This window comes from Salvelinus fontinalis, chromosome 13, assembly GCF_029448725.1.
Source record: "Salvelinus fontinalis isolate EN_2023a chromosome 13, ASM2944872v1, whole genome shotgun sequence".
In the NCBI taxonomy this organism is placed as follows: Eukaryota; Metazoa; Chordata; class Actinopteri; order Salmoniformes; family Salmonidae; genus Salvelinus; species Salvelinus fontinalis.
Window position 1 is genome coordinate 40,117,144 of NC_074677.1, and position 12,762 is coordinate 40,129,905.

The window sequence follows — 12,762 nt, forward strand, 5'->3', positions numbered from 1 at the left end:
CTTCGGCAATTCCCACAGAATAACCCTTTTTGGTTCCAGATAGAACCCTTTTTGGTTCCAGATAGAACCCTTTTTGGTTCCCGGTAGAACCTTCTGTGGAAAGAGTTCTACCTGGAGCCCAAAAAGGTTCTACCTGGAACCAAAAAGGGTTCTTCAAAGGGTTCTCCTATGGGGACAGTCGAAGAAACTCTTTAGGTTATAGATAACCCCTTTTTTCCCTAAGAGTGCATATAAGTAACATAGGTGGAATAGAAAGAAATGTTAGTAACATCTGTTTCAATGCAATTCCACTGATAGAGTCTGATGAGCTCCATTGTGACAGTGGAATTGATATCTCCGGGTTTGGCTTTAGACGTTAATCTAAGATGACATTAAGGTGGTTGTGCGGGGAGAACTCCTTAGGTCTATGTCCTTACTGATTTAGAGAGAACATCAGTCCCAGTGTATGTGTCTGGAACTAAATTCCTCTAATAAAGGAGGGGAGAAAACTGTCCGCATGACCAATCGAGGCCATTTGGAGGCTTAAACAAGCTGATCCCTTGGTCATGAATAGCTTGTGCATGTCAATAATTTGCTTCCAAAATGTTGCACATTTGCTGCATGGTAATATATTCCATGCAAACCATATGAATAACGTTTTATTTCATTATATGCAGCTCTTGAAATGTTTAAATGGTCAAAAGTGATCAATTCAATATCCCATCTTGAAGTAAAGTAGTGTGACTCGAGCTTGAGTAGTGTGACTCTCCCCCAGCCCACTGCACAGTGCCAGATATAGATTTCTTCAGCAGCAAGTTTTTCTCTAAACTTGGCATTCTGAGGGGAGTAGCAACCCCCCAGTCTGTTCCTCGCATGTCTGTCACAACTTGCAGCCAGGGGGTCATCGGAGCACCTGTTCAAAACCAAGGGTATAAAATTCCCATCCAGGTCAGGAGGGGATTTTTTTTTCTGTGGTTGTTAGAGGTTCACAGTTATGGTAGCGCTGTCTGCCAATTACCAAGGCCTGGAAAGAATCTTCTCCCTGCATGCTCAACTCTTTTACAACCATGCAGCGATCTGCCATGGACACGGAAAACACTGTGTCGAGTGAGTCACATGCCCCAAATACTGCATGAGCAGCTCTGACTGGAGGGTCAGTCTCATCGCTTCATTGAAGCACTTCAAAGAGCAGAACAGAAGATAACCTTGGCTCTATTTCTCTCCGGTTGTCTTACTGTCTCTATCCCTGACTCTGTCTGCTTCTGTCTCTCTTTATTTCTCTCTCTCTCTCTTTATCTCTCTCTCTCTTTATCTCTCTCTCTCTCTCTTTATCTCTCTCTCTCTCTCTCTCTCGTCTCTCTCTCTCATCTCTCTCTCTCTCTCGTCTCTTCCACCTGTAGGAAGATGTGTGACCCCAGTGTGACAGCGTTTGAGCCAGAGGCTCTGGGTAACCTGGTGGAGGGCCTGGACTTCCACCGCTTTTACTTTGAGAACTGTAAGCTGCTTCCTTCACTCCTACTAAATGTCTTTTGAAATTATAAATATACATTTTACATCACACACAGACAGTTTCACGCTATAGGAAAACTGTGTTGAATTTCAGAGGATATGTAATCAAATCCCAGGGCTGTACACAGGATGACTATAAACCTCTTGCTATACAGCAGTAACAATCCATTTATTGTCCCAGTGAGGGAGAGAGTGACACTATAGTATAATATATCTTTGGAATGCGCTGGAATCGCCCCTTTGTGCCAATAAATTCTAGCTAACAGTATCCATAATAAGTGACACAATGTCATTTATATTTCATTAGATGTGGTTAAGATGTTATATTTTTTATTATAAACACAATAGAACCACAAAATGCTTCATGAAAATACACAAAAAAAAATATGCTCAAGATAACAGGAAAACAAAGCACATCTCAAATACACAAGGAGGAAACCTTGAAAATAAAATAAAATTGATTACTAGGGTAACATTCATTAAAACAAGTATACTTTCTCTAAGCCTGTGCAGTTGTAAAGCATTTTGCCCATAAACCATTTCTTTAGGTTTATTTTAAAATTCCCTAGTGTAGGGATATATTTTATATGGTTTGGTACACCATTCCATTCCTCTGCACCAGTGTAATGGAAATAGCTTTCTCCAGCCATGCTTCTATTGCGCAACGGTCTGATATTGCCAACTGGCTCTGGTGTGATGGCTATGAGAGTCTCTAATGAAATGAATATAACCAGACAGGTAACTGTGGGCAAGATCATTTATAACTTTTTAAAAAAACGTCAACAGTTTGATCTGCACCACCAAATCAACAGTTCAGTCCCCTGAAATGTGCGTCCTATGGCTGAGCATTGAGTGTAACTTTCCTTTGTTTGTTTTTGGATGTTTTAAGTTTCTTTTAGATGTTTTGTTATGCCACTGAATCATGAGATACAAGCATCGTCATAGTGGCAATGTATTAGAGATGTTGCCAGGGTCCTCATAGACTCTGTATCCAGGAACTTGGCTACCCTTGCCAGGAACGTTGTCATGGAGTGAACCTTCCCAATGACCTTCCGAGCCATGAGTTCACCTGTCATGTGTTGGTCCAGTTCACATACCAAGTATGTGACAGAGCATTTTTCCTTCACCGCTACACCATTACGCTTGACAGAGAAGTTGGAGGAGTTTCTCACTTTGTGTTTGGAACCAAACAGGATACATTCTGTCTTGCCTAAATGCAGAGACAGTTTTTGTTGGATAACCACTTTCTGACTTTAGTCAGTTCGCTGCTTAGAGTCTTTTCAACGGTCTCCTTATTCTTATGTGAAGCCAAGAGGGCAGAATCATCCACATACAGGAACAGAGGGCATGAACAGGCGGAGTCTATGTCATTTAGGTTGAGCAAAAAAAGCAATGGCCCCAAAATGGTCCACTGGGAGGACACCACAGTTTATCTCCTTAGCATCAGACAATGTCCTGCCCACATCCACACTTTGGACCCTATCAGTTAAGTGTGGCTTCACCCATAATAAAGAGTTGGTGCCTAAACCAATTGCTTTCAGTTTGTACAACAAAATAGCATGGTTCACAGCATTAAATGCTTTATGTCCATACCGCAGGCATGTCCATACCACAGAAGTTGCCCTTGTCAATTTCTTGCTTGATAAAATCTGTCAAGTATAGTAAACAAGTGCCGGAAGAATATATAACTGGACTGACAGTCCTATAAAATGTACTTTAGGATCTATTCATGGAGTGATCTTTCAAAACCCTTTGACAACACACTCAAGATTGACACTGGTCTGTAGTACCCTTGCTCAACTTTGCTTCCTTTCTGGTTAAAAGGAACAACCCTTGCATGTTTCACCTCTTGATTCTGAGGGTTACATAAGGTCCAATATGATCAGCAGCATCACTTAAGAATCCAGCTGGGATGTTATCCAGTCCAGAATCTCGTGTATTTTTGGCAGTAGACTACGTACATTAAGATGTAAATAATGCCTCTGGAGGCGAGGGGCTTGAATGAGTCCACCTCAGGAAGGTCCGTTTGGGGCACTTGGTTGAGTTCTCAATTGATTGGTCCTTTGTCCACTCTCTCACAACGGGTTCAACACTGTCCATCTTCACCCAACGTTGGGCCTCAGCCTCGAATGGTGGAGTGACCACCACCTCCGCCTGGCACCTTCCGGCATTAGTCGCTGCCAGTCTCCTTAGCCTCTGCCTCACTCCCCCTCTTCTCTCTCACTTCCTGGGCTTTCCTATCCAAACAGGGGCTTGCGGGTGTGGCTTGACTATATCCATCATCCCATCCATATAAGGGCACACGGCAAGACCCAGATGCAGACACAGGAGGCAGATGGTCAGAGTCGTTGTAGTTTATTTATAATCCAAAAGGAGTAAGCAAGAGAATGGTCGTGGACAGGCAAAAGGTCAAAACCAGATTCTGAGTCCAAGAGGTAAAGAGTGGCAGACAGGCTCAATGTCAGGGCAGGCAGAAGGGTGAGGCAGGCGGGTACGGAATCCAGAAAAAACAGGCAAGGGTCAAAACCGGGTAGACTAGAAAAAGAGAATAGGAAACAGGAGCACGGGGAAAAACACGCTGGTTGACTTGAAAACATACAAGATGAACTGGCACAGAGAGACAGGAAACACAGGGATAAATACACTGGGGAAAATAAGCGACACCTGGAAGAGGTGGAGAATCACAAAAACAGGTGAGACAGATCAGGGCATGACAATCCAGCCCTGGTGGAGACTAGAATTGATGTCTTAGAAGAAGCAGGCTCTCCTGTGTGTACCGGTGTCTAGTTGCATCTTTAGTTTCCATGGTTACCACAGGTGAGAAGGACATCAAAAGCAGCAAAAAAAGCAGCTAGACGTCCTCTGTTTGAAAAAATAAATATCCATCCAGCAGTTGAAGCAATGTACAGAAAACTGCACTCATGAAAAACACAACGGTCTTTGACTACGGGCAATGAGATGATTATAGGAAGATCTAGGCTGGTATTTCAAATCAAAACAGCTAGCTAGTTGATTGGAGAAGTAGTCAAATATCCAAACCAATTCAAAATGGTTGATACATAAAAAAAAAAAAATGATTTCTGTATTCCACTTGTAACGAAGACACAGGGAGTCAGGAAGCAGGTGCAGCTGGTGAGTTTAATAAGAACGAACAGAGTGGATACACAAACAAGGGTGGCATATGAACACAGAAACAATACTGCCTGATGGGTGATAAGAATGGAGGGCTAGATAAAGGGTGAGTAATCGGGGAAGTGATGAAGTCCAGGTGTGCCTAACGATGAGGCACAGGTGTGCGTCATGAAGGTTGCCAGGTGTGTGTAATAATGGGTTGCCAGGATCGGCGGATAGTTGACCGGAAACGTCGAGCGGCAGAAAGGGGGAGCGGGAGTAGACGTGACAATACTTTAATAGCTATCAACCAACTAGGTCCTACTTTCAATTACGTTGAGCTAATAAAGGCTGACATTCGCGATAGTTAAAATCTGTTAAATTTGTGAACGTCTAAATCAACATTAAACAGACAAGGGGAGAAGGACTATGTAAAGGGCTCGATTTTTGTCATCGTGAGCATATGCAACGTGTCTGCCTCCGACATAAAAAACAAATGTTTGACTTCCCCACAAAATTACTTATTTACTTATTTTAGGTTTAAGGAAGGGTGTAGGTCCCATTCTTTATCATAGAGCTATGAAAGTTTCGTATTTAGATCCGCCTGGTTGAGACAATTTCAGCTAATGCTTTGCCATGTCTGTGCCCTGATGCAGACGAGCTGGATTCATGTTTTTCTAAGGACCACTCCTTTGACATAACGTTGCAGGGAAGTTATATAAATGAATGTAATGATGCAGCTGACCACCAGATAGAGGCAAATACAAGTTTATTCCACTGGGGATGTTGACATCGTCCTAGGAATGTCTGGATGGCTGTCTTCTGACTTCTAAAACGGTGGGAAACCAATAAAATAAGTAATGTAAACATATAGAGTATTTGAATATAAACATATTCGGGAAGTATTCAGACCCCTTGACTTTTTATTCTAAAATGTATTAAAATATATATATATTTTTTTATCAATCTGCACACAACACCCTGCCACCATCATGCTTCACCATAGGGATGGGGCCAGGTTTCCTTCAGAAGTGACGCTTGGCATTCAGGCAAAAGAGTTCAATCCTGGTCTCATCAGACCAGAGCAACTTGTTTCTTTAGGTGCCTCTCGGCAAACTCCAAGCGGGCTGCCACTCTATCATAAAGGCCTGATTGGCGTAGTGCTGCAGAGATGGTTGTCCTTCTGGAAGGTTCTCCCATCTCCACAGAGGAACTCTGGAGCTCTGTCAGAGTGACCATCGGGTTCTTGGTCACCTTCCTGACCAAGGCCCTTCTCCCCCAATTGCTCAGTTTGGCTGGGCGGCCAGCTCTGGGAAGCGTGTTGGTGGTTCCAAACTTCTTCCATGATGGAGGATACTGGGTTCTTATGGACATTCAATGCTGCAGACATTTTTTGGTACCCTTCCCCAGATCTATGCCTCGACAGAATCCTGTCTCGGACAATTACTTCGACCTCATGGCTTGGTTTTTGCTCTGACATGCATTGTCAACTGTGTGACCTTTATATAGACAGGTGTGTGCCTTTCCAAATCATGTCCAATCAATTGAATTTACCACAGGTGGACTCCAGTCAAGTTGTAGAATCATCTCAAGGATGATCAATGGAAACAGGATGCACCTGAGCTCCATTTAGAGTCTCATAGCAAAGGGTCTTAATAACTATGTAAATGTGATATTTCAGTTTTTTATTTTTAATACATTTGCAAAGATTTCTAAAAACTGTTTTGCTTCGTCATTATGGGATATTGTGTGTAGATTGATGAGGAAAAACATTTATTTAATCCATTTTATAATAAGGCTGTAACGTAACAAAATGTGGAAAAAGTCAAGGGGTCTGAATACTTTTCGAATGCACTGTTCCTATTTTTTTGTAAATCCAGTGCCCGATTTTGGGGGATTGTCAGCTTAAGATGTTTTAAGCATTGTTGTGAACACAGAAAAATCCAATTTAGTTGTTTTTCTATTGAAAAGTGTGAAAAAAATGGCGAAAACCAGAAAAAAATGGGGGAAATCCGAAACCTGTAAAAACAAAACAGAGAAAATGAAATTTGTGGGAAAAAATGGAATTAGGTTTTTATTTTCTACCAATGTTTTTTGCTGTGCATGACTGCACTTTAGAGCGTATGCCATCCTGCAGCATTGCATTTTGGGGAAAGTTGAGGTCATGTCCAATACTGGCTATGCACTAAAGAGGGAAAGCGGTTGGGCCATCCCAGAAATATTTTAGAGGAATATAAAATAATATATACAATTTACCAGATGCTTTTATCCAAAGCGACTTACAGTCATGCATACATTTTTACGTATGGACGGTCCTAGTAATAGAATCCACTATCCTGGCATTTCAATGCTCTGCCTAGATGCATGACACTTTGAAGCTTTATTTAATATCATTTATAAAGCCTTTATTAAGCGGTTCTTATGCCCCCCCCCCCCTTTAAAAAACACAGGTTTATGTCACATTTGACATTGGTGGTTATGTCACACAGTTATGCCACATTTATAAACCCTTTATAGAGCATGACATAAATGTGTGATTTCTGACACATTGATGTAGTGTTTATGAAGACTATATAAGCTGCACGTAACTTAAAGCAGGACCAAAAAATATATTTTTTATAAAAACAATGCAGGAGTAAACTACCAAGGCGACAATTACAGGATTACAGGAAGTTGTAGAGAACAGAACCTTGGGGACAGTTTCTGTAAGTGAATATAGTGCTCATTAGCTGATGCAGTGGCTGTATCCAGCCGTGGCTGCAGACAGCACGCTTTTGGCTCATTTGCTCCCTGATTTCTCATTTGTGGTGAGTAATGGACCAACCCTGCTCTGCTCTAATCCTCTCATATCAGCCACTGTTCTCCCAGGCAGTGGAAACGGCTCTAATGGGCTTGATTGGGCTATTTGGGAAAATGACAGAGCGGGAAAGAGGAAGAGAGAAATGGAGAGAAACATAATGAGAGTGTGGCAGGCTGAGAGAGACATGCTGATATGATAACATGAATGAACCCACTCAAATATGAATTCCATAAAGCATTGATAAGGGAAAAGTGACATCCTCAGTGAGAGAGAGCATGGCGTACCTAGTCATAAACCACTGTGACAATTCCTGTAGAATGACTTATTCATTGACTGACTATTGTCTTGTTTGTTTGCTACTCCTCACCCCAGTGTGGTCTAAGAACAGTAAGCCTGTCCACACCACCATCCTGAACCCCCACATCCACCTGATCGGGGAGGAAGCTGCCTGCATCGCCTACATCCGCATCACCCAGTACATCGACACCAACGGCATGCCCCGCACCGCCCAGTCTGAGGAGACACGCATCTGGCACCGCCGCGACGGCAAGTGGCAGATAGTCCACTTCCACCGCTCTGGATCACCCTCCGCCATCACCAAGTAAGTCAGTCTGGTGAGTCTCCTCACCGCTCTTCGACTGTCTATACTGGAGACATTTATCGCAGATCAGGGCCTGCCATCTGGCGGGAGATGTTGCAATTGCATGCAGGTCTATTATTACTCAATGCCAGAGATACATTAGCTGGACAGGCATAGACTACTTTTTCATCTCTTTAATTCCCTCCTATTTGTTTTTGAATGAGGTAAGTCAACCTTTCGTTTCTCTGTCTCCCCCCCTGCGCCCAGCTGAGCTCGAGAGCGGGAGGGTTTGAGTGAGATGTCTCTCTGAGTGACACCGGTGGGTGACCAGCTGGCTGCGTGGGGACACAGAGGGATGCCCACCGGCCGGCCTGAGGAAACACGAGCCCACTGCATCTCATCTCTTTACTTGAAATCAGATTACTCCTCTCAACGCCGTCACAAGCAAATCGCATAAATGTTGTCACACCATGTCGGGCTCTCGTGTATGTATATATGCTGTGCGTTTCAGGAACATCTCGGCCCTTGTCATTCTGTCTCTGCTCGGACTTTATTTTTTTCTTGTCATGTTTCATTGGCAGAGGCACAATTAGTACAAATGGATGCATGAGTGGGGTTGAATCTCTAAAGCACTTGCCGTAATCACCGCCTAGATTTTTTTTTACACGTGACTTGGCCTTTTCAATGCAGTTGCACTTACACCATACCGTTACACACCGCCATGCAATCCTCTGAACCCGGACTTGAAAGCTATGATAGAAACATTAAAGATGTACCATTTATCATTGAACCAAAATATCTACTGTACATGTTTGTTTAATTTGACATGGATTGGATTATGAGAAGTGGGCAAGCATTCACGGACAGTGAAATGTTCCTTTTGATTATGAATGTCTTATGGTGTATTCCACAGTTGATAATCCACCACCCCATGGTCATAGTGCCTCGAGCACATTTAGCGTAGACAACAGAGGAAACCGTACTTTCCCCTCACAGGTTTAAATGATTAAATGGTGGACCGCTGGTCTGAATAGCCACTCACCTCATGTGATTATATGACTAGGGCAACAAACTGCCATTTCTGGGCTTCAATACTATACACAAATACATCTTTACATCTACAGAAACAGCTATATTTAACATGGGTAGGGTACTGTACGTGGAAGTAATATTAAAGCACTTCTTTAGGTTCTTCCAATGAGGACTGTGGGTGTACAGATCTTCCCTACCTATTAGTGCTATCAATACAAACCCTCTTGCTTGTTAGAGCAGATTAACTTGATTGCAACGAATAGTGTAAAGTACAGTATTCTGTCTACTACAGTGCAAAGTAAGAAGCAATTTGCAAAAGACCACTAACATTACCCCAGGATTTTCTGCAATAAGTTAGATTGTTTTTTAAATACTGAATAGTGTGTTCTGATAAAGATTTGGTGTGGATTTTAAAATGGCAATGATTTCAAGTGACTTGGTTTTATTGATGTGTTCCATTCCTTCTGTTTCTTTCCCCTCCAGTGTTAGCATCACAGTATATTGCATGCAAGTGTAAAATGAGCATTGGTTCTCTCCGCTTGGGCTTGTAGTCCTCCAAAATGTGTTAAATGGGACATTTCAGATGTACTCTGATATTTTACAAGTGTTTTATCTTTTTACTGTCAGAAGAATGTAAATACTGGACAAATTAGACAATTATATCACCTCTATAAGCTACAGTATATGTTTCAATATGTGCTAACAATGAATTCCTCACCGAATGTTTGATTGTGCTGTGAAAATACTGCCAGAATGGGTTTGAGCTTTTTCTCTCTTCAAAGTTGTATACTATTGGCAGTTCACTATAGATGAATATCCCACTTTGTACTGTAAAGCAATTTGTGAACAAATCTGCTGAATATGGCAAATGTTTTCCTCAAAATATTTGATAGGGAAGGATACACCAAGAACTCCAACAGCCAAATTCTCTGTGTCTTTTTCTAGAACTGATTCTACAGAACGTATACTTGTTTTATACAGTCTTATTGTGATAATGGCCAGGCCTACTGCCGCTTTAACACAGCATTAGAACTTCAATCACACTGTTGCTCTGATGCTGCTGATGTTCCTATCCTCGCACCGTTGACAGGAGCACATTGAGGACCTTATGGTACTGTACAAGAGCACGGCATATTAGTACGCTTTTTATTATTCTGGGTGAGTTACGCGTTCTTTCTGAGGCATGCAAGTTTGTAACGTACCGACGTGTGTGTTTAGAAAAATACATTTTCTAAAGGGTCAAAGTAGTAATTTGCCATCGTTATATAATATATTGTGAACGTGGGGCTGTAAATAAAAGGATATTATAATGTAAAGGTATTGCACATCTTTTACAGTGTTTTAAGGGATCAGAGTTTTTTGAAACGCGATATATAGGCCTTCGATCGTTAGTATTATTTTAATAAGGGAATTGATTTGATTATCAAGACACATTCCTGTTGCTGTGGAATAATGTTACTTTCGTTGACCTTTCTTTGAAACTTTTACCTATTTTCTCAATGCAGGAGGCCATTTCTTTTCAAACTGCTCCACGCTTTGAGCAGGCCCAGTTTTATGAAATCACTTCTGAGAGACGGAAAATGAGACCCATCACTCCAGTTACACTTTGGCGCTCCTCCCACTCTGTTTTCATGTTTAGGCCTACAGTGTCTGGTTTCCTTCCTGTATTGAGAGTTAGATGAAAGTTCATGTTTTTTTGTTTTTTTTTAAATGAAGCGCCTTGAAGTAGAACATCGTGTTGTTACATGTGTATATTAGTGACTGTGGAGTCCTTGTTCTGTATAGCACTGCACATCTAACACGGAACTAGTCCAGATTGTATTAACGGTATTTAATGGTGTTTTTCAGCAAAGCACAATACTAATCAAAGCATGATATGCCATCTGTAATCCAAAACGTCCGTCTAATCATCTGTATGTGGTATCCCGATCTTTTTGTTGGTATGGGCTTGCATTAAGAGGTGTTGTTACTCTGCATCAAACTAGTTTTATTCAAGTTTTGTTTCATTTGTGTTTTGTCTAACACAGAATAATCACGATGACGCCGAACTTACCATAAGAGACACCTTACAAATGGAAAGATCTGTTTAAATGTATATATTCTTCTAGGTTCCCTTGTTTTGTGTGGAAACGATACATAGAAAGTGTTTCAGCTGCCCGCGAGGCCTTAAGACATTAAGACTTACAGGTACGAAATTTGGCCACAACCTGAGCGGATGTCAGGCGTCACACGTTGTTCACATTATTTTCACACTGTAGAAGAGAGGACTAAGATGAGATGATAGCTATTCAAAGAGCATAACAATTTTCTGAAGCACCGTACATTTTGCCAGCTTTCTCCAGGACTTTTGGGCCATTTTGACTTTGGTGAGGGATTCTGGTCAGTATACGTCTATGCATTTTCTCTATCTAATGAGTTATATGGCGATGTAAGTTCATACTTCAGGAAAAAGACAGGTCTATCGTAAATCTAAGATAATGTAAGATCCAGTCTACTATAAATTGCATGCAGGACACACTAGTCCTGGACTGACAAGTTATTTCAATAGACATTCTTTATTGATAATGCTTTGGACTAGGCTTCCTCTCTGTCCAGGAAACTGGCTCACACAGTATTAACCATGGCTATTGACACCGGTCTTTACTAAGAAAAAACAGTAACAGTTATTTAATTTGGATTACAAAACCAACCCATGCAATGATCATGTATTAAGAATCTGGGATTATACAGTGGTATCAGGAGATTTTGAAGGTTTTGCCTATGGAAAGATTTAGCTCTGGGATGAAAGGAAATGAAAACATTTATATTAAAGTGTGGCAGCCGAAGCTGGTCCATTTGCCTAGAGATGAAGTTGACCTATTTGGGAGGGGCAGAAATGCTGTAGCTTGGCACACGAATGGGCAACCTTAACTCAGTGTAAACATGGTATGTGGATACAGTACTGAATAGCCTATAAAAAAAATCTAAAATGAAAAACAATACCAACATTTGGACCTATTCACAAATCACAAATCAACTTGCTAATGCAATTAAACAGCAAAAGAAAAAACTACAAGATACTGTACTGTACGCTACATTTCAACAACACAAATCAATCGTTACAATCTACCGAAACACTCGCAAACCTCAGTGAATTCATCCCTCATCAGCGTTTTAAATTGCCCTATTGGCACAAGGGATTCAAAACGTAATGAGGTTTGTAAATGATTCCAAGCACGGGAGCATTGAAACTAAAGGCTGATTTACTTTGGTTGGTGGAGACACAAGGGACCTGAAGAGTTCACCGACCCTGTGAGCGGGTTTGGTGCCTCGTAAATGTATACTTTAACAGAGAAGTGAGATGTGCTGGAAGCTTGCGCAGCGGAGCTTTGAAAAGCAAAAAGAGAGAAGTTTAAGTGATCTACAGGAATTTAGAGAGGTCCAGCCGACCTTCTGGTAAATGGGGTCACCATAATCAAGAGCTGGCAGGATGGTTGCCTGTACAGCCTGCTTCCTATTGTTTAGGGAGAGGAATGATCAATTTCTATAAAAGAAGCCTACTTTAAATCTCAGCTTCTTAACTAGCTTATGTGTATGTTTTTGAAACCTCACATTTTTGTCAATCCAAAAGCCGAGATATTTATAGGCGGGAACCTGCTCGATGAGAGAACCATCCAAAATATTTCTATGAGAATTAGAAAACAACCCACAGTACATTTACTTTTTCCCGCAGTAAGTACCAATTTTAAATCAACAAGGGCTTTCTGCAAGG

At 41.5% G+C, this 12,762-nt stretch overlaps 1 protein-coding gene across 4 annotated transcripts in view; it reads left to right on the forward strand.

The window, feature by feature from the left end:
- Nucleotides 1-10,327, forward strand: part of LOC129868659 (calcium/calmodulin-dependent protein kinase type II subunit alpha) — an 82,406-nt gene extending 72,079 nt beyond the window's left edge. For all 4 annotated transcript variants that reach the window (XM_055942832.1, XM_055942833.1, XM_055942829.1 and 1 more), the window contains 3 exons: nt 1,380-1,474; nt 7,772-8,000; nt 8,247-10,327. In XM_055942832.1, coding sequence (XP_055798807.1) covers nt 1,380-1,474; nt 7,772-8,000; nt 8,247-8,250 — 328 coding nt within the window. In that variant the 3' untranslated portion in view covers nt 8,251-10,327. The remainder of the gene's footprint in view (nt 1-1,379; nt 1,475-7,771; nt 8,001-8,246) is intronic.
- The last annotated feature ends 2,435 nt before the right edge of the window (nt 10,328-12,762 follow it).